This window comes from Anser brachyrhynchus (assembly GCF_964034855.1).
Source record: "Anser brachyrhynchus genome assembly, chromosome: 3".
Lineage (NCBI taxonomy): Eukaryota > Metazoa > Chordata > Aves > Anseriformes > Anatidae > Anser > Anser brachyrhynchus.
Genome location: NC_137696.1, coordinates 25,678,286 through 25,700,674, shown reverse-complemented (window position 1 = coordinate 25,700,674; position 22,389 = coordinate 25,678,286). Strand labels below are relative to the sequence as shown.

General features: G+C 38.4%; 2 protein-coding genes across 3 annotated transcripts in view; one reads left to right on the top strand and one right to left on the bottom strand.

Moving 5' to 3' along the window:
* Positions 1-8,793, bottom strand: part of SPATA17 (spermatogenesis associated 17) — a 96,702-nt gene extending 87,909 nt beyond the window's left edge. The window contains exons 1-3 of the mRNA XM_080585078.1: positions 8,773-8,793; positions 3,771-3,863; positions 1,174-1,255 (exon numbers count right to left, since the gene is read on the bottom strand). Coding sequence (XP_080441204.1) covers positions 1,174-1,242 — 69 coding nt within the window. The 5' untranslated portion in view covers positions 1,243-1,255; positions 3,771-3,863; positions 8,773-8,793. The remainder of the gene's footprint in view (positions 1-1,173; positions 1,256-3,770; positions 3,864-8,772) is intronic.
* A 64-nt stretch (positions 8,794-8,857) lies between these two features.
* GPATCH2 (G-patch domain containing 2) overlaps positions 8,858-22,389 on the top strand; it is a 123,232-nt gene continuing 109,700 nt past the window's right edge. Inside the window, exons 1-2 of one of the 2 annotated variants that reach the window (XM_080585047.1) lie at positions 8,858-9,314; positions 17,734-18,447. In XM_080585047.1, coding sequence (XP_080441173.1) covers positions 8,890-9,314; positions 17,734-18,447 — 1,139 coding nt within the window. In that variant the 5' untranslated portion in view covers positions 8,858-8,889. Of the gene's footprint in view, positions 9,315-9,384; positions 9,581-17,733; positions 18,448-22,389 lie in introns of those variants that run through there. The other variant, XM_080585048.1, reaches the window with a different exon arrangement.

Sequence of the window (22,389 nt, the reverse complement as noted above, 5' to 3'; positions counted from 1 at the left end):
AACATGGCTGCATGGATGCTTTCTTTTCATTAACAAATTTTAACATTATCATCTCTCTCTTTTTCTACAGAAGGTTTTCTAGATTAAACTAAACTTCCCTAAACTCAGAGACAATATTCAGTTAAGTCCCCTGCCCGTTTGTTGTTGTTGTTGTTTTTAAAACAACAAACAAAACAAAACAAACAAACAAACAAAAAAGCCAATCTAATCCAACTATTCAGCTATCTAACTTGTATTCAAAAATAAGAGCGTTTTAGAAGATGGACTGAAAACCACAGCTTGGAAGGATGATTCATAATTAAGCCAGGTAAACTGGAAGAGGTAAAACTTTTAATTAGGTTACTGATAGATTGGGGCGGGGGGGGGTGGTAATAGATAAGCTTTCAGGCACACAACTCCTTAGGCTCGAAAACATAGGAGGTATGGACTTTAGCCTGTTATGGCTCAGGTTTTTTCATTTTGCTTGACTTTTCTGTTTTGACTAAGAACAGCTGTTTAACAAAATTCATCAAGAATAAATGACTAACAAGTAAAAAATATTGTAAAATATTAACATAAATTGACAAATTAGTGAAGCTAACTACACATTAAGAACTTGGTTTATGTTAAAGACAAATTAGCTCTTTCTTAATCTCCTAAACCTGTTAACGAAGGTTTTAGCTAGTATGCTATCATATAGTTTTGCTATCTTCAACTCTGTCAAGGGAATTAGATTGACTGTGATCTGCTGTGTGCCTTAAGGCAAATCTCAAATACTTCAAGGTTCATTAAGTAAGAAATTTAAACCACTAAAACATAGAACAGCAGTATATACAGACATGGGTTTATTTTATTTTCAGAATTAAAAGTTCTGCCAGTGGGAAAAAAAAAAATCTTGAAAAGCTCCAATCCTGCAATTAGCATCATGCAGGCAGGCTTCTGCATGAGCAGATCTTATTGCTGGTTTGGGAACAAATACTCCAGAGCTGCCAATGCTTCAGCACTAACTTAACTTGACCACCACGAGTGGGCTTACTGAAATCAATGGCACTTTTCATGATAATAACAGTTGAGTATGTGTTTGTGTATATCAAGGATCAAAGTTTCAGCTTTTTAATTTCAAAGCAAATGAATGAATTACTTCATACTTATTCTATAAATATGCAAATAAGATTTTTAAAACTAGTTTTCTACCTTCACTATTTTTCGGAAGTATCTTCTGCTTTGATAACCTCTCCACCGCTTCTGTATACAAATCACCATTTTGTTCAGATGTCTAAAATGAAATATATTAAAAAGAGATTGTTTTGAAACATTAAAATGCAACTGAAAATACATTATTTCCTATCATTAAAAATAATGTATACTGTATTATCCATACTTGGACACAGGATACAATATCCTGCATTACCCATATCTAGGCTGGATGGGGCTTTGAGCGGCCTGGTATAAGGGGAGGTGTCCCTGACCATGGCAGGGGGGTTGGATTCTATGATACTTACTCCAAACAGAAGCCCACAGCAAACATACTTCACACATATATATGCGTATATATGCATGTATATATATATATATGCACACACATACACACTTCTAAACTAATATTTATACATATACACATACATTGTTTTTGGAAAAACTGAGTTCCTGCAAACTTTCTTCTATACTATTCCAGGTGTTATTACGAAAAGATTTACGAAATAGCTGTAAGAATGTAATTTACAAGATAGATGATTTTAGGAACTCTTTTAAGTAATTTATCTCACCAGTTCAAAATCTATATGGGGAAGAATTCATACCACCTAACTATGAACATCTAATTTAGAAGCCTTGTAGTACAGCAAGAGTCACTCAGTGGAGGCAGGCCTTTCCAGCAGGTGATTAAAAGCAGCTAAATGTGTGGGTAATTCAGAACACTCACAAATGACTGTATTGAAATTGTGCTCCTAAATCCATCCATCTTTGGAAAGAGGACATTCATCTTTGGAAAGAGGACGCTGAGCAGGAGCACTGTACACAGTGGCAGAGAAAATCAGCTTCTACACCTAGTGATTTACTTCTTATATGCTCCTTATGACTACGTTGTTCTTCTTATGTTATAAAAGTCGGATATGCCATTAATAAATACAAGTATGTGTTTGGAAGAGCAAAGTTCCTATCAAATAGGTTGGCAAAGACACTTGGGATTTCACCTTCTTCTGCAGCATGCTGTTGTTACTCATGTGCCGGAAACAGAAGGGCATTACTCAATCTTCTCTGTCTTTGCAGGGGCTTTTGACAGGGATGGCATAGCTGATATTCCTTGGAGGGCTGAAATACCATATTTTTTTGCCTGCTGAACACACGCGTGTGATGGCTGCATCCTGTGACAACACGCTTGAACCAGCAATGGACGATAGATTACCAGTGTTTCTTTTTCAAACAAGTGCACGTGTAGGCTGTAGCCATTGGTCTTTCAGTGATTAATGTTCTTTAGCCTAATAATTCTTTAGGCTTGATACAGTATATCTGGGTGATACAGAATGACTTGTGACAAGCATGAGGTTAAACTAGAAGATACAACAATGCCTAACCTTCACAGTCTTAAGTTTAATGAAGATAAGGAAATTCAAGGAAATGAGTTTGACCAATTGGGCTTATGACCATAAAAAATGAAGGAGGGTCTTCTGGGTGGAGGGACCAACTACAGTGCTTCCAAAAATATGTTGTATATGGCATTTTACAGAACAAAGTAATTGCTTATTTTCTTTGTTTTGTAAGTGGAGAAAAATATGTAAAGAAAGATCTTTAAAAATGACTTGTTCAAATCGAGCTGTGGAAGTTAATTTTCTACAGTAAGAATCCTGTTACCATAAACTCACTAGGCAATTTTTTTCTAAGGTCCACATTAAGAGAGATAAGAAAAGTCTATGCAAACAGCTTATCTGGAGAACGTTATTTTCTCCAGTCATGTCAAGATCTCTTAGACAATACTGCGTATCTATTAGGATCTATTAGCATAGTGTTGGTGGGACGGCCAATTATATTCTAAGAGTTTGACTTATGAAGTGGTATCAAAATAAGTACTTGTTTTCTCATTGAAGTTACTCACAGATAATAAGAGAGTGGCAAAGGTGCCCTGCTGTGTATTCACCATAAATGGTTCTCTGTTGGTTGTGTATCCAAACTGGTTATTACAGCGTTTTTTATATGTGAGGTTTAGTGGTGAGTACTCCTTCTGGGAGCAGACGGGCAGATGCTGATCTCTGCTTTCTGGGGACAGCGACAGGACCTGAGGGACCGGCATAGAGCTGGGACAGCGGAGGGTCAGGCTGGGTGTTAGGAAAAGGTTCTGCACCCAGAGGGTGGTCAGGCACTGGGACAGGCTCCCTGGGGAAGAGGTCACGGCACCGAGCCTGACAGAGTTCAAGAAGCGTTTGGACAATGCTCGCAGACGTAGGGTTTGATTTCTGGGGGTCCTGTTTGGAGCCAGGAGTGAGACACAGTAATTCTTGTGGGTCCCTTCCAACTCAGGATATTTTATGATTCTATATTGAAGATAGACTGTTTCTGTGCTACTTTTTAGCTGCTTACTAGCATCTTGCCATTTTAATTGCATATAGCTATGAAAATCAAAAATAATTATTTTTTACAGTGGCACAGCATATGTTTCATTATATTTAAAAGCAGAATAAATGATAGAGTGGTTTTTTTTTCAAAATTTTCTCATTTTATTAAAATCAAATACCATGAGAAATTTTGGAACTAAATTCAAGTATGAAATACAGATTAAAATAAACGTAATACACTACCTCAGATAGGCGCGGACTCTGCATCCTCGAAACCAGCTCTGAATTTTGACAGCAGCTTTGTATTTTATTTTTCTGTCTTCATCTACACACCTGAAAATATAAAAAGTAGTAGTTATTTATAGTAATCATAGAAAATATAAAAAGTAGTAATACCTATCAGCATGACAATTTAGTACCAAAACAGAAAAAAAAATCCTTCTAAAATATTTCTTACTGTTGAAGCTTGTGATGCTTTTCACTGGATTTTTCACCTACAGTTAAAATTTTAATTCTACGAAGTTCAATAATATTGCATAACAATATAATTTAGGTTAGTTGTATAGTGTAAATATAAAAAAGTTAAGTCCCCTACAGAGGACTGGAGATTTGATAGCCTGTAATCAATTTTAAAAATTTAAAAATTAGTACAGAAAGAAGGACTAAAAAAGATTGCTAAATAAATATTAAATTTATAGACTTTATTGGGATTAGACAGTAATGGAAAAATGCAACAGATTGCTTCAGCACAATACATGAATGAACCCAAACCATGCTACCTATTACTACAGAACTAAAATATTCTTTAAAAGATATGAAAACTAAATATGACTGTAAGCTACTGCAATGCTAAGGTATTACAACCTATAGGTGACATAATGTTTGGAAGAGTGTAATTCTTATTCCCATACAATACTGAATATGCATGTCAGCAATTTATGGTCTTCTGTTGTAGGTGAAAAATCTGGATAATTCTTTAATTAGGCTTGATTTATAACAAAAACCCCACAGCTATGTATAAAATTGGATATCTATGGGAATATTAATTAACTTAACTACAGTCAATATTATCATAATAAATATCAATTGAGTTAATAAGAAGTGTTTATTAAGGGTAAGAACTAGTTTTAAAACATTGTTTTACAAACTACTATTTTATTTTTATATTACTTGAAGAGTGATAGCATCAGTAATGGTGACAGACACATATATTGTCTTTAGATTTTTAATGAATATAAGCTGATCTTACTGGACGAAAGTAGAGGATTTAGACCTTTAGCTGATATCTCAGAAGGGAATTTAAAGAAGTTAAATATGGAAAAGAGGAAGAGATGAATGAAGAAAAGTGAGAGACGAATGTAAGGGGAAAATATGAGTTAGAACAATGAAAGCATAGGAAAGAAATTAGATGTAGAAATCTGCAAACTTCAGAAGGCCTGGAATGGCAGAATATGAAATCTAAATGTGGCTTAAAAGGAAGAAGAAGCCAGGAATTAGAAACAAATGTTATTAGTAATTTGGAAAGATTCCAAAGCGATAATCATGGGGATCTTTTACACAGAATTATAGTAGTCATTGCAACAGTTAATTGAGTCTTGACAGGACTTCGTGCAACGGGAATTCAAAGACATGGATTTTGGAGATAATGTAAAAATGAAACTGGCAGATTATTGGTGTGCTCTGCAGACAGGCAAGGAGGGAACAAAATGAACCAAAAGAATTAGAAAACATGCTGAGATTGCATGATTGGTTAATACAGATGCCAGAAAAACTGATGAAGTAGAAAGGATACAGAGAAAGATGAAGAATTTGTTTTTAAGTTACATGAGAAGAAAGGTTATCTAGAAAGAGATACTGGTAAGGCAGCTGAAGATGCAAAATAGATGTAGATGGACAATTGATGACTTCAGGGAAATCTTCAAGAACTATTAGATGCCAAAGCCTTGTGTTGAATGAGGAAGTACAAAGTAAAGGCATTTGCACAAGCAGAGAAAGAAGCACAAGTGAAAGGACCTCATCAGAAAGTTAGAAAGTAATTCCGTGAGATAGTCTTGCTTGTCTTCTTTCCATGACTGTCTATTAGGAGAACAGTAATTGTTACAAAGCAAAAAGGCACATAAGGAAAACTGTGAATCTAAAAGGGACTAATGAAGAGACTTTTCAGAGAATTAAGGAAGAAATCATGACTATGATGAGTTTCAGTGCTGAGGGGTAGAAACCAGCTATGAGATCACCTGTAGCTTTATTTATTTGTTGTTGTTTGTTTGTTTGTTTTTCCAAATGTCAGTCAAGTTTATGAACTTAAAATTTTACCTTAATGTTTTACTATCCTATTTTTTGTTAGCAACATGTTTACCAAATAGTTAAATTTGTTACACCTGCCACAAAATAACAACTAGGCTACTATTAATTAGTTTTCTTATCTAGCTAATACTAGTGAGTTCTTGTTGTTGTTTCAACACTAACTGCCTTGGAAAACGCTAACAAAAGCAATTTTTATCTGATAAATTAGTATTATCCTCATTATATATCATGAAAAACTAAACACCAATTTAATACCAGAGATCAATAAGCATTAGCTCTGCTGCTATTATATCAGCTGTTGCAGCACGTGCCTCCACATCACATGAGCACCCATTTTTCTCATCATCTGACACGCATCAGACCTGTTCTAGAACCTAGAAACTGTGGAGAAGAGATCTTCTTTTTTACATAGAACCACAAAATAAGTCAATATCAAAACTGACGTATGTACTAGAGGGCTTTCTTGCTCTTTTCTTGTCTAGCTTCCTAGACTTCATAGGAAGCAGACACCTCCAGAAATGAGTTTGATGAAAAACATATGAGCAATTTGGCCCTGGCCAGGCAGCACAATCACAGCCTGGAAATAAACAAATGTGGGACTGGCCTACTCAAAGGTGGTAGCTCCCAAACCAGTCCTATCCATTTGGCACTGGCCAATAGCTATGGTCTGCTTCTGGAAGAGCAGAAGCCTAGCTGAGACATTAGAAGCCCTTACAACTTTTACTTAAGTGGATCAAGAACAGACTTGTGTTTCTTGCAATATAATTCCACAAGCACTTTCAGCTGGCCTTGCCAGAAAAAGAAGTGGTTTGGGGCTTAAGTTGTTTAAGCCAATATCTGCCATTCTGATCAGAATGCATAGTTGTCATACGGTTTGAATTAAGCTTTCAGAGTTACAAATACTTTTCAAAGACTTTAAAAAAGTCAAGATCAACATCTAACATATAGACATTACAGCATATAAAAGTAGGTTCCTGGAAAAATAAGTGAATGCACTAACAGGTCTTGTATATTCTAATACTTATGCTGAGAAAGTGCAGGCTCAAGGTGCAGACTTAAGGCTTCTTTGCGTTAAGCTATAAATGGGTAAGTCCTCCCCTAGAACGGTGCTTTCCCTAAAAGGACAGTCAGTTTAGAAGACCCCATACTCTGAGACTAATGCAATTCTGTGTAAAGAATGACAGGAGCATTATTAAGATCAGAAGAAGAACCATGTTAAATCGATCACTGGTCTAACCACAATCAAGAGGCAGGACACTACAGTCATCAGCCTGTCCTGATCTTTAATGGAACAGATGTAAAGTCGTAAAACAGCAAATGCATTCTGAAAGATAAAGAAGGTTTTCCAATTTGGGATTTACTTTAAGGCACTTCAATTACTGTGCTCCCCCTACAGCAGTAATTGCTAGCAAGAGTACTTAGTTCTCACCAGAGTCGCTTTAAGTCAAGCTGCTGTGGACATTCTGTATGCTCTTGATGTTACACTAAGTTCTGCTTTTAGGTCTGGATAGATAGGCGAAGAAAAAAATAGTTTTATTTTGTCTTAAAATTTGTTTGGTATACATTGAAATCCTTCAGGCTTTACCACTGAATGTACCTGCAAACAGTGCAACTCATACAAACAAACAAACAGTAATTTGCCATCTATATTCTTCTGCACTGTCTGATACTTTATACCAAGTTAGGTCTTTTGGGGAATCCAGTATTTCACTGCAGAATATTGACTTTAAAGAGTAAGCAGGTGCTTTTTAAAAATATCACATATTTCTGTATGAATACCATCCAACTACTTGTGAATGATGAGTGAGTTCACAGATTACCCTTACTCATGCTCATAGCACCCCAGATTTGGCAACTCTAACTGATACATTACATTCTACATTTATGTAGAATAGTTCTGCAAATGAAACTAAAGCTGTTCTTTCATTTTGCACAAAATACTTCAAAGACCACTGCAAAATTGACACACTTCAATACCCAAAGTTTATTTTTTTAATTTAAAAGTTAAGTAGGGACCCATCGAAATCTCTAAACAAGATATTGTGATTTGTTTCATGGTTTTACTGACAGCTTTGTTGAAGAAGTTCAAGATTTGCACCCTAATGAACAAAGATCAGATTACTGATCAGGCCTTTAGTTGCTCAGATGGACTATTTGGAGCCTCTCATGTAAATTCTCAGCTGAAAATCTCTGAATTTCAAGAAGCTGACGGATTATAGCCTATTCTTAAAAGGGAAACAATTCATTTTTGGAAAGCTGTGCCAAAAACCAAATCCCCAAACATCAAGCATGCTGCCCTCCAATGGATTTCCATGTCTGGCTCAGCCTGCTCTTTATAACCTGAAGTATGTGAAATACAAGTATAGTCTGCTGTAACTGATGCTCATTTAGTGAACTGCTGTGTGTACAGCCACGAGAGTATGAGATAAAGTTCAGCAAAAGAACAGGAATGCTCTATATGCAGGCAGGACTTGAACTCTCAACTTTTAGCAATGTTAGAGCCGTGTTATTCATGCTAATGTTGTTGTAATTGGTTTCTAAAATGACATATTAAACAGCGAAGAAAACCCAAAAGTATCCTGAATATGATTTTTTTTCCTGTTTGAGTATTAATGTTATATGCACACTAGCAGCAACAATACATTTGAATAATAGGGTTTACAGTACAAATGCATGAAATATTAAAAGAGGTCTCAAAATATCTTATTTCCTAAAATCTGACGTGTGAGAAGTTGCCCACGGCACCTTCACGGTCAGAAAACACCGCAGCACAAAATGGCCCCTCCGCAAAGGGGACAGTAGCGGGGGATCCTGTCACAGCGTGCTGCTCGGTAGGTGGACATGTGGGTAGGGTGAGCATCTCCTTCTTCTCCTGCCATAAAAAAATCTTTCATTTGTCAGAATAAAAATAAAAAATATCAGGTAGTAGAAACACAAGCTGCACGGTCTGCTTTACAGAGCTCAACTTCAAGCACCACGGATCGTAGCCATCAGCTCTCTCAGTGACTGGGGGATTCTCTGTCATTTTAAATAAATAAGTAAATAAATAAATAAATAAATGAGCAGAGAGCGGACAAGCCCAGGCCGGGGGGTTGTATGGGACGGCCGCAGGCTCCAGCGCCTGGCTTTGCGGGCGCCCCGTTGCCCTCAAAACGAGCGCGGGGGCCGGAGGGGGGAGGCTCCGAAGCCACCTATTTTCGGCGGAGCGCCGCCATCTCGCAGCTGGGCCCCTCCGGGTACCTGTTCCTGCGGAAACACTCCTCCCGCAGCGCCGGCAGCCGGGCCCGCAGCCGGGCCAGGGCGGCCATGCTGCCCCCGCTGCCCCCGCCCGCCCGACGCCGCCGCCACCATGGCAACGGGCCGTACCACCCCGCGCCGCCCGCGGGTAGACGAGGCCGCCCGCGGCCCGGCCCGGCGCCGTGCGGGGAGCGGGGCCGGCAGAGGCAGCCCCGCGGGGAGGGACCGAGGGGACGGCGGGGGCCGGTAAGCGGGGAGGGGGCGCGGTGCTGCCGGTGAGGAGCCGGGGAAGGGGAGAGATGGTGGCGGCCGCCTTCCTGCCGGGGCCCGAGCCGCTTCCGGGCCCTCCCGGCGGGGGCCTGCGGAGGAGCGCGGCCGCCTCCTGCCCCCGGCCCGGTGTGTGCGGAGCGGCGCAGCCTCCCCGGGGAGCGGCCGGGGGAGGGAGGCGCCGGGTTCATGTTGCGGGGCGCCGAGCCCAGCCCGACCCCAGCTCAGGCGGCGAGGACGAGCTGGTGAGGGCGGGCCGGGGGGCGCGGGCCCCGCGGAGGGGCCCGGGGCAACGCCTCGGAGCCGGGGAGCGGGCGAGGTGCGGGGGGTCCCCGCCCCTTGCTGCTGTCCTGGGAAGGGGGCCTGCAGGGCCTGAGGGGGGCTGCGGGGGAAGGGGGTCCTGCAGGGGAGAGGGGGCTTGGGAGGGGGACTTTATTGCCGGGGGGGGGGGCGGGGTGGTCTACAGGGCCTGGACGTGCCCCTTGCACGCTTCCCAGGCTCGCCTCGCTTGTAAGCCAGCATCAGGAGGAGGAAGGATTGTCCCCTTGTTGTTGGAAGAGGACAGCAGGCACGCAAATGAAAGCTGGTGTCACGAGGGTGTTTTATTTTTTCGTTGTGGCAGACCTGTCAAAGGCCTGAGCGCTTTGGTGGAGGTTGTGGAAACGTCCAGCGAGGTGTGGCTGCCGTCGTGAGGCTGCTCGGTCACAAACCGAGAATCAACAAGTGTGGCTGCAGCCGATGAGCAAGAAAAGCTTAGCCAGTTCTGCTGCAACATAATTCACACGTTAGCTGTTGTATGTAAACCCAGATATTAGCATAGTGACTCTAAAGGGTGTATTGCTTTCCTGGTAGGACTGTGGAAACTGAGTAACAGAAGAGAGCAATGTGGGTTTTATTAATATGCCATGGAGGTGTAAAGGCTGTTGGTGAAGAGACTTGATGGAATTGAGCTGGAAAACCGCTTGTTGTTTCCTTCAAAACCTGCTGTTTTTAATTTCCTACGTGAAGTTTTCAGTGTCTTGTGGTGCGTTAGGTATCGCTTGGTGCGCGTAACTCCATTTCACTTTAACTAATGGAAGTGGAGAGGAGTGTGGTACTTCTTTTATTTTTGTTTTTCTTGAATATTGATGATAATTTGAGGCCTGGGTTGAGGCTTTGCTACTTTTTCTAGAGGGAGCATTATGTATACAGACACCCACAGGTAGGGTTGCCAGGTCTTTACCAGGTTTTATTTTGTAGATCTCTTTGCTTATTATATGGGGACAGGGAAAAAGAGGAAGAGAGAGGCTTAGTTCTTAATTTTCTTACAGAGTGAACTTCTTCCTCCTACACTTCAGCTGATACCACCACTTTTTTTTTTTGTGGGTATTTCCGTGTTTTTTTTCACGTTTTGACAAATGAGAAACAATCCCAAATAGAAAGCATTTTGCATAGATAGTATACAGTTCTAGAAAAAGTATGCCAGTATCGCTAGGCATATGGATGTGCCCGTAAATGTAACCTCTGTTGGTTGTAGTCCGTAACACTTCAGAGAATGAGGTATGCTCTTCTGGCAGAATTATTTTTATTTCAGTACTAAGGCTGTATATAGTAGAAACTCTACCTAAGATGTGCATAACTTGTATCCTTATTCTGGGGAAGTTTTCATTATAGACTTAACCTGTCTTTAGTCTTTAAATTTTATTATTTTGTGTCTATATAAATTCATTTGGTTCCAGAGGCTTTAAAAACAGTGTTCAGCAACACAAGCTATGGGAGCTTCGCACATTCTTCTGTAATTGTCATTAGACAGTGATTTTACTTGTCCAAATACACTGCCTAGAGTTAGTTAGCACAGAGAAAATTATTGAAGCCCTGTTCATTATCTATAGGATTGTTAGTTTAGTAGTTCTGAAGGAAGATCTGTTAAAAATTCTGTTCCTCAGAGTCACTGTCTTGCCTTATCCTTATATGTAAGTTATTCCAGAAGCTGTCCTTTAAAAAAAATCCATTCGATTAAAATGCAGGAAAATATTTTTTCAATGTATAATATCTAATACAGCAAATCAAGAACTTGGTCCTTCTAAAAACATTAGGACCCCCCTAAAGAAGCTGGTAGATTCTGAACTGCCACAGAGTAGGAGTGTTCACTTTGGGTAGTAAATCTACTCTGAAGCTGAATTTTTTTTTTATTTTTATTTTTTTCCTGTGAATGCATATGACAGTTCAGGAATGGTTTGTATTTCGAATACTTACTGGGCACTCTGATTCTTCTGATAATGACTTTGATGGTACAGCATATTATCATCACTTGACAGTTCACGTGATTCTCCACCTTGACAATTAATTAATGAAGTCATGTGTCTGAAAAGGGCAAGCATATCAGGAAACGGCAGCATTGGGATTGCAAGAATTGCTACATCTCATGATAAATTGCTCCAAATCTCACTTCTGGCTGACCAGTTCATTTGTGTTAGAGCCTTATTAAAAGCAGCTCATGTCAGCATCTTTCAGATGGTATAACATTGCTGTGTTCTGAATACTTCTTCACTGTTAAATATGAGTAGAGTATATTGTTTGAAAGACATGATAGTATTTTTTGGTATTCCTTCGTAGGCAAACAGCAATTGTGGAAAAGTCAGATGTACTTCTTCCAGGTTTGTCTGGCCCTAATTTTCAGGAGGACCAGCGACATAATCAACTGATGAAATTTCATTTTTCCTCAAATACTATTAATTTTTCCTTTTGTAGATCAAGTGCAGGGGAATTCCTAAACATGTCTAAAGAATTTTCTCAAATGCAGAGTCAGTACCGAGAATTGATGTGCAGTGTGTGTGTAACTGGAGAAATAAAATGTTGCTTGTAGTTGTGTATAAATAAATGTGTAGGAACTGTATACCAGAAAGAGTTCATAGAAAATTCCAGCAAGTGTAGTAAGTGTGCATCTTTAATTGTAGAACTACGACTGCCCATAAATTTTCATTTTTTCAACCCCCCTTCTATACTTTTAGTGGTTTGTGAAACTGATTCATATATATACACACAACTTCCTACAAAAAAAAAAAAGTTGCTATAACTCAAAGATGAGATATAGCCTGGGATTTGGGGTTTGTTTTTCCTTTTTCAGACATAGGCATGCTTCAAGACAGTCTCCTAACTTGTCTCAAGAGTCCTTGGTTCTTGTACTTGTTCAGAATATCTTACATGAAGCTCAAAATAATTTTCTGACACTTAGTTCTTTTAAGTTTTTGTTCTGACTCAGGTTTTTAAAATGTTGTTAAAATGAAGGTTACTTTTGTATCAAGTTTCTTTGATCTGTATGTGAAAGTTAACTCTGAATGTGTTGGCTCTTAGTCTTCACAGGAAGCACAGGGCCAGATCCTCAGAAGTGGAAGAGTGCAGGGATTCTCTGGTGCTCGCAGCTAGCTCTTCTGCCCCCTGTGATGATGGTTGGTGCAGGGCTAGAATGTGGTTTGCTCATTGTGTAACTCTGCAAACCTGATTGTACTGGGAAGGACACCTAAAAACATAGCTGGATGCAGACATGGAACTGGATGCTTTGTGCCCTCCTGTCAGCGATGGCTGTTTGATGACTGGCAAGTTTAAATAATGAAGGTTCAACCTGTGTTTCTTATACATACCATAATCTTGTATGTAACGTAGGTTTATAAGTTATTTCCTCACCTACCGTAGTCTCTTGCTAGCTATTTAATAATTTTTACGTAGTCGTCTTGCTTTAATTTGTTTCCCCCTTTATGTGTATCCCAAGAGCAGTGATAGCTCTTGGGTTTGGAATCTGTATATTCTCCTGACAAGGCAGTGAGATTTATCATCTGCTGCACCCTCCCAAATGCTTGCATCTGTTGACTCCAAATTTCGGTCACGTTCAGCAATAAAACAGCAGAGGTCTCAAAACTATTGTTTTGTGAAAATCGCTTCTGATGTGAGGAAATGGGATTCGAATTAACATCTGCCTGGGAATAAAGGTGCAATGCGAGTACAACCAGTTTACAAGACGTTAGAGAAACAAGATTATAGAAAGTCAGGATTTATAATCCTGATGTTCAGGGAACTACTTGATTTTCTTGTGCTTTTAGCTTGTGATCAAGGTTGGTTGTAATGGCAGCAAAAATCCTGGTTCTGAGGAAATTGCTTATCTTTGGATTTGTTATCGAGGGTTACTTTTCCGAATTGGTGAGATGGATGCAGCATAACTTTTGCTGTAAGGAACTCTTTATCTATTTAACAGAAAATCTACAGAACCAGAAGGTAAACGTAAATGCAGCTGTCAGAAGGTTTAGTAGAAGATATTACCTCTTTTTAAGAGTCCTGCAACTGGATTAGCTGTCCCATCAGCGTATTAAATGTTTGTTACATGTTCGGTGAGTGGTCAGAGCTCTACGTTGTTGTGTTTTAGGTGGGAAGTGAACAACAAAAAATATGATAGTCAATTTGCATTGAAAAATTAAGTGCCTGTTGCTTCACTTAGTAGTTTCTACGTTGAATGTTAATGCTTAACACAAGCTATGTTAGCCCTTTTTGTAATAGGTGAAAGCAGTTATGTTGTTTCCTGCAACCAGTACTATTATGGTCTGCTTTGGTAAAGACAGAGAGGAAATGGGTCAGCCTTTAGTGAACTACATTAAAATTGCTTCAGATAAATGTAAAGGTCAGTGTGGGCAAACTATATTTTCTTATAGTAAAATAGAATCTTCTCCTAGTGAAGACATTACAGTTTATTGCTAGCTGTGGGCTGTTGCTGTAACAGCATTTTTATAGCCTTGTGTGAGTCATGCTAAACTACGGCTCAACTTATATTTTATGTACCACAATAGGCTGTTCCGCACTCCTTGTTACAATCTGTGAAATTTCTTATCTTAGTGAATGCAGTTGATACTGGTTATGTCTTTAATACTTTTTGTCTGACTTCCATTATCACAGTTATTTCTCACCTTTTTCAAACACAAATATTTTTGTTACAGTAAGCAATGATGATTGAAATATGTGCCACAGGTTTGGAATACAACCTTGACAGCTGGTTGTGATCAGGGCAGAAAGCTGCAAAACTGGACTTGTCTGACAAATAGTACAGTAATAGACACATACTCCTGAATTTTGGAAACGGGTTTCAGTTTAACTCATCTGTCTGGTCATTGAAGCCATTTTTGCTTCAATTATAGCATGACAAATGAGAGCTCAAATAAAATTAATCAAAAGAGATTTCCTGGGCTTTCTGGAGAAGTGAAGTTTTAATGTGAGCCACTGGCATGTTGAAGGTGCAGTGTGGTTAAAAGGCTGAAGAACAGTGGGTTGTCTCCATCTGTTACTAGGGACCTTCTAGTGTCCCAAATTGATCAAGTAATTCTCATAATCATCCTTTCTAAAGTAATTGTGGTATTGTCTGATCTATCCAAGATGTAATGCAGTTAGGGTACAGCTGTATTATGCACAAGACCATGGCTGTAATTTGTAGGGTAAACAAGATCACTGCCCTATACAGATCTTGGTTTATACGTTTCAGCTTTGAGATCAGTGAAGAGCTGTGATATTCAATAGAAATGATAAATTGCAGAAATGCTTAAGATTCGAAGTTGTAATTTAATGGAAACTAAATACTTTACTGCTTGGGGCCTTTTAAGAATCATGCTGTCCCTTTACTTCCAAAACACTTAATAGTGTTCACTCCTCTTGAGTTTCATCCTCTGATCTGACACCATCTGTATTGATAGTATTTATTGGGGAATTCAAGGCAGGTTAGATCAGATATATGAATCCAAAGTGGATATATTCTGTTTGATCTTGAAGTATTCCATAGAACTATAGCAAATTTACCAGCATACTTATGCCATTATCCGAAGTAAATTGATATGCCCACTGTAGGAGCTACATTGATTTTAGTGATAGTTATCCATATGGATTAAGGATGCTGAATTGAATGAATTAATCATAAACTGTGGTGTAAAACATTAGTATCCCCATTTTACTTTGTGCTGCAGGGGAAGCAGCAGAATGGGCTGCAAGAATGTATACGTTCCGGTTAATATTTTGGTATGGTAGCAGAAGAAATCTGTTCTTTTTGAGAAGTGAAGGTAACTTTAAGCCTACTACTTCAGTTCTGCTTCTTTCAGTTCTGCTCTGGATGTGAAAGCCTGCAGCAGAAGGGCTGCGCGGGTAGCTGGGGAAACTGATGGCTCATGCTAACCCAAATAAATCTACTGGAGTTCATCTGAGTCTTATGCTCCTTTATATTAACTCAGAAGGATTAGAAAGCCCCCTAAACCAGAAGAGCATCTTTTCTGATATCTGCACCTGAAAGGATATCTGTCTTCATGGGGTGTTTAACAGTAAGGCTAAAGGGGCTAGTGCCTTCCCGGCAGTGGTTGTAGCCACCGAGAAATGTGAGCCATCTATGTAGGTAAATAGAAAAGCTTGTACAAATATACACGGACTTGTCTTTACCAGTGATTAAACTTCCTACTTCAAAAGCCAATACAAAACAAAAATGCCCACCACCCTGTGATAATAAAAACTTAGAAAGTAAAAGCAAGATTAGCTTTAAATCATTGTAATAGCACATGTCTATAAAATTGAATCCTAGATTAACTGGCTTTCTCTTCTCTCTCTGGATTTTCAAATAATTATTGCTTCCTTTGAAACACTTTTCCTGTTCTGCTCTTTCTCTTGCTTCTGAGAAGTATTTTTTGTGTGATTGTGGAGGTTTTGATGCTTGGGAACCAAATGGCTTAAGGAAACTTGTAGTATTCTTACAGAGCTGTTTTCACTCATTACAAGATAATACGAAGTTTCTGCTGTACCAGAGCAGAAGAAAGCAGAAGAGCCAGAGAAAATGTTAGGTTAAGAGGGAGTAATGGGACTAGAGATTTCAGCAGGTTAGAAAAAGATATGAGAAATGAATGCAAGTGACGCTCTAGTTTCAGGAATTCAAAATGAGCTTGCATTTGTAGCACTCCTTATTTTTGGTAATCTTGCAATTGGAATGTGTGAGTATTTGTGAAAACTATTTAAAAGGAGAATATATCATGTCTTTAGGTAAGAGTTTTCATGACCAGCTTAGGTTTATTCTTAAAGTGCTCATCAGTTCCTTCGTTAATGTTTAACACTTGTGTGCTTTGCGTCCACGATTGTAACCACCTAAGCATCTTTAACACTGAGTTTGTGGTGAATGAGAGGGGAAACTTGTGAGGTATGTATGCAGAATTTCTCCACATCTACAACTCTACTGCTATGGGTAGAAGACTACTTATTAACAATAAGTAGTTATAATAGTGGTAACAGTAAATTGTGTTGTAAAATGAACAATCTTGTTTTTAAACATCCTCTGTATAACTTACAGGCAGTCCTCTGTATTTATCACTTGGCATAATGTAGTCAAGAGCATGAATGTTTCTCTTGGCTTTACCTAGGCAAAAATGGTCTTCTGATGCTTTGATGGGAGAATCTGATCACCGTGTTTACAGAGCAGGGTCACTGCCTGCAGAGAAGGATTAGAGTTCAGCAGTCTATTGATGTTCTCTTTTAGTAGTTATGTTCTTGTAAAGTATGAGTGAACTTACTGAAGCACACTGAGTTAGGCACGCTAAATACTAGTGAAATTTGAGGAGGGAGGAGTGACACATTTAAAAGGTAAAGGCATCCATCAGACAGTGTGTGTGGTTAGGGATATTTTTCCTTACACAAGTGTGTGATTCTATTGATGGTGGTGCCTAGATGTGGTAGGAAACTTTGCATTTGATACTTTAGAATTACTTGTAGCAAGGTATTCTCTCAACTTAATATCACTCCACTGAATCAATATTTTAAAAAATGAAATAGATATTAGCCATTTGGAAAGATGGATTTACTATTTTTAAAGTCATTTATTATCCAAGAATTACTATCTTCGTTTTGGCATCTAGGTAGCATCAAGAGATAATTATCCATTAAAGATTTTATCCCAATGACAACTCTTAAACAGAACTCGCTAATACACTACCAAGGAGTAATATTACGTACTCAATTTCCCATTCATAATTTTAAAACATGCTCCCTGCCTACAGTTAGAGTGGGTGTTCTTGCAATGTGGAATCCCTGAAAATCATGGAAATGTGATGAGAAGAATTAAATCCAAACAATAATAGCGAGGTCAACAATAAATAGGGGAAAAAAGTTGCTCTTGTTTCCAAGACAGAAAATTGGGATAGTAGCTTTTAAAAGGTGTACTAGTGTGTTGCAAGTAGCGTAGGACCAGCTGGCAAGGTTTTGGATCTCATCAGAAATAAAATGATGTTTTAAGATGGGTATTAAGACTACAATGCCTAAAGTGACTAAAATTATTTTGGCAGATAAAATTGTATTTGATGATTTTCAGATTCATCGGTTGGTTTCTTTGTGTGTTTTCTTTTTCTCTTGGAAAATACAGGCATTTCAGTAGGACTATGGAGGAGCTGGTTCATGATCTAGTCTCAGCACTGGAAGAAAGTTCAGAACAAGCCAGAGGAGGTTTTGCTGATACTGGAGATCATTCTCGAAGTGTGTCTTGTCTTCTAAAGCGACAGGCAAGAAAAAGGAGGGGACGAAAAAGACGTTCATTTACCACCCATCATCCTTGGGAGACTGGTCACTGTTTAAGTGAAGGTTCGGATTCCAGTTTAGAAGAATCAAGCAAAGATTACAGGGAGAATCATGCTAATAAGAAAGACCACAGTGACTCAGATGACCAGTTATTGGTTGCTAAACGTAGGCCTTCCTCAAACTTAAATAACATTAGAGGCAAAAGACCTCTATGGCATGAATCAGATTTGGCTGTGGACAGTTTAGGAAATAGAACTTTGCGTAGGAGAAGAAAGGTGAAACGGATGGCAATAGATCTGCCATCAGAAGTTTCTAATGCACTGACAATAACTCAACAACAGCAGGATAACAGAGATCAAGAAATGGACAATGACAACAAATCATACCAACATCAAGAGTTTTCCAAGAGCAAAGTGAAAAAAAGGAAAGTAGCTGCAGTTCGACAAGGACCAGAAGTCTTGGATGAAGGAGTAGTAATAGAAAACGAAGAAGTGAACCAAGCAAATAAGGACAAAATGGACTATGAGGAGCAAAAGGGCTCAGATGAGAACATGAGTGACAGGTTATTCTTTCTCTTCCTTTTTTACAGAAACTTTACATAATGTTTGTTTGCTTATGTTACTATTGCTAATGTTGGAAATATTTGTTTTTTCTTTAATTTCAATGTTAAATCAGCAATACCTGTTTTAAAAAGTTACTCATAGAGTTGTTTAGGTTTTTTGGTCATAAATCCACTATTTTTAATGTACTGAGCCGAGTTGATCAGGTTAAAGGAATTCAGCATAAAATAGCCATGTAGCAGAGGAATAACAAAGTAATAATACATTCTAATTGTTTCAAGGTTAAGAATGACAGAATGCACAGATGATTAATACGTTCTTTTTCTGGGTATTTCAACTGGTGACAGTTCTCAGACATTCTTACAGACAATAATTTAGATTTTCTAATTTCTACACATTGCTGCTTTGATTGTTATCTCTATTCATCAGAAAGGTTGTCAGTGTTTAGATTTGCCATTTAGACAGTATGTTCCTTTGTGTCATGGGCATGAAAAGTCTGCAGGTTGCTAAGGATATACATCATTTATGAAATGCAAAAACCAATTTACAGTTCAGAAACACCTGAGCTTGCCATTAGAAAAATGGGGGAATGATGACCCTTTGGCAGTACACCTCATCCATCCATTCCAGACAGCAGGCATACCACAATGGTAATTGTTTCGAAAGTACTATTTTGACAACACAGTAAGGTGTAAGTCATTTTTCCACCATACACCAGGGACTTTACCTGCAGGGCCTGGTAAGCCTGATTATGTTCATCCCATGTGTCTGGTTCTGAATGCAGAACTGTCAACAAGAAAGACTCCTATTAAAACACACAACTTCGGTCACTTGCTTGACAGTACTACTGTCTCTGGTTTTATTTTTTGTAGGCATTTTATCTATAAACTGTTGAGCAGACAGATTGGTTGCTGTAATGACAGCAGTATTGATAAGTGACTAACTGGAATTATTGTCAGAAAAGTTCTTCCAAGTCTTTTTTTATTACATACTGGTTTTGTCCCTCACCTGCAGACAATATGCAGTTGAAAGAGCAATGTGAATCTTGACTCTTAAAGATTATTCCTAATGTCTCAATTAGTAGAACAGAAGCAGTATTTCAGGGCAGCAAGTTCAATTTCAGACTTCTCACTTCAATGTTTAACTCAGGGGTGTGACTTGTCAGGGAGCCTGTAGAAAACTTCCTTCTTCTTCGATACTGAGAATTGGCCTCCCCCCCCCCCCCCCTAGATTTGGTATTTAAAGACAGATAATTAAAGTCATAGAAAGGCTCGCGTTGGAAGGAACTTTAAAGATCATCTAGTTCTAACTCCCCTGCCATGGGCGGGTATGAAAAGAAAGTTTCCTTGGAGCTAGGAACAGTTGAATAATTTATCTTATGTCCATATTCTGGTCACATTTTTATTTTTAAAAGACTTTTTTGTTTGTTCGTTGTTTTTGGTTTTTTAGTTCAGGGCTCAGTCTTCAAGCACGTAAAATGTTGGCATCTATATGACTCCAAAGATGAATTCCTGTGCACTTGGTTTTGAGCACTGGAAATAAGATCTGTGATCAGAGCCTGTCCCTTTCCCATTCTCCCTTATCCTTAATGGATCCTCCTTGGCCAAATTCAGACCAATTTGGCAATGTGTGGAGTTCTGGATGATGATTTAAAGCCTACAAACTTTGGCACTTGTTTGCTTTTTAAGTGACTAAATAGTGATGAAATCTCAATTGCTGCTTTTGAAAATGAGAGCAGTTGATCTCAGTCCTTTCATGCAAGAGATGTCCCCACCCAGCATCCTGCCAGTTCCTGTGTGTAAGGAGGCTGCTCAGTTCCTGGGGACAGGACTGAATGGGAAACAGGGCCACAGGTTAAGGGACACGTTGCTGGTAATTATGACTACTAATCAAAATATTTATTTGTTTCCACAATTGTGCAAATAAAGCTGTAAAGACTTTTTCAGTAGCAAAGGTGTTCCTTCCAAGTTTTTGCTTGCTGTTTTATAGTTAAAAGGGATCTGTAGCATTTTTCTTTTTTCCTAGAAGTCTTTTGGGGAGAATTCTCTTTACAAAGCAGAGGAATTAGCAAAGTACAGTGTTAGAACTCTATTAGGATTGTAAATAACTTCCATCATAACAACTTTCATTTACTTAGATATTAATATGTTAATTCCAGAGATTTTGAATTTATTCAGTGAAATGATTGCAATGTAGCAGTTAGCTCAGGTGTGGGTCCTGCCTTATTTGACTGTGGCTGAAGGGTAATGAACACTGGCTGCTGTGGGATATGTCAGTGTTACAGTTTATTTTTCTTTTTTTAACAAAAGAAAATAAGAATAATTTTGAAAGCTTCAAGTGGTTGTTTTCATGAACTGGTTAGTCCTTCCATGACAATTATGGCACAACTCAAATGTTTTATTTAAAAAAAAAAAAAGTCTGTTCTCAAATAGGAAATCTTGGTGAGAAAAGTGGTGGAAATACTAGGGTTGAAGGTTTTCCTGGCTTTTGCTTTAAGTACAAAGAACAATTTTTAATAAATGGACAGGAAGAACCCATGAAAAAGGGGGGTTTATTTTTTTGAGAAATGTGTAATGTAAAATTGTGCACAATAAAATGTAAGGAAAGTAAAGCCATGTGTGTTGTAATTAAAGTGAAGATGGGATGCTTGCTAGAGAGAAGTTTCTAGGCCTTGCAGCATCAGGAGGTTCAAGTCATGGTCTCCTTCATGAAAGATGGTTCCATCTCCAGTGGTTGTAATTCCTGTCATCTTTCTTATGCTTAGGACAATTGTGCAAGTTAAGTGCTTAAGTCTCTGTTCTTACTATATTATGTGTAAAAGATGTATGGATAAGTACTGCTTATCCAGTAAGAATACGTGTAAGCAAAAGGTACAGCAAAGATTAAGAAAACTTCATTTTCAAGCTGAAAAAAAAAACCACCACAGTACTTATTGGCTCCTGATACCATACCATTTCAGATCATGTTGGAATGCCTCCCAAAGGAAGATATGAAACCAAATAATGTAGTTCTAATTAAACACAAATTAGACTAATTTTATTTAATTAATCTTCGCAGCTCAAAAATATTGAGGCTCATTTTTGGGATTAACATTTAAAAGGAAAGAGTTTTCTTAAGCTTACTAGTTATTTAGAAACAAAAATTAAAACTAGTGTGAAAACGTGTGAAAAGCTGAATTAAACTGAAATTGAATGTAAGTCTACATGTATATTTTAATACGGGTAAGTGGAGAAATGTGAACAGACCAACTTTTTTTTACATACGTAGCTAGTATGAAAAGTTGGAGGTAACTTGTATTTGAATGTGAACTGAAGTGATTTTTTTTCAAATTGTTCTACATTTCACTGTATGTAAAATGTGATGAGATTACTTCATAACAGAGCTGCTCTCTTCACAGGAAGGTAAACAAATGGTTTACAAAAAATCCTTTCATGTGAAACTCGCCAAATAATGACCTGTTATTAAAAGAAAAAGGGAATATTTTAATTCTAGAGATGCATGGAATATTGTTTGTAATATGTATACAGCAAAGACCAAAAAACTTCAACTATTGGTATTTTTTTGGTATTTTTTTTTAAAGAGCAGTATGTGCATGTTGTGCAGCATGTTGTATACAGGCATTCCGATTTTAAGGCCCTGACGGAAATCACAGAAAAGTAAAGTATCTTGCATTTTTCGTTGGTGCTATGACCATCGATCATACTTACTTTCTTCAGGGTGACCTTTATTTTCATTTAATTGGCTACCATTGTTGAAAACTTTATTCTTTCTTACCAAGTAGCATGTTGTGAATCCTAAAGCAGTGTCTTTTCCAGAATATTTGCAAATGGTATTTGGAAAGGTAATACGATTTTTTTTCAGACTCCTATACTTCATGTGCTGAAGGAAGCCTTAGACTGCTTTTGATTGAGACTTCTCCTATTTTATTGAGCAGTGGTGTTCCA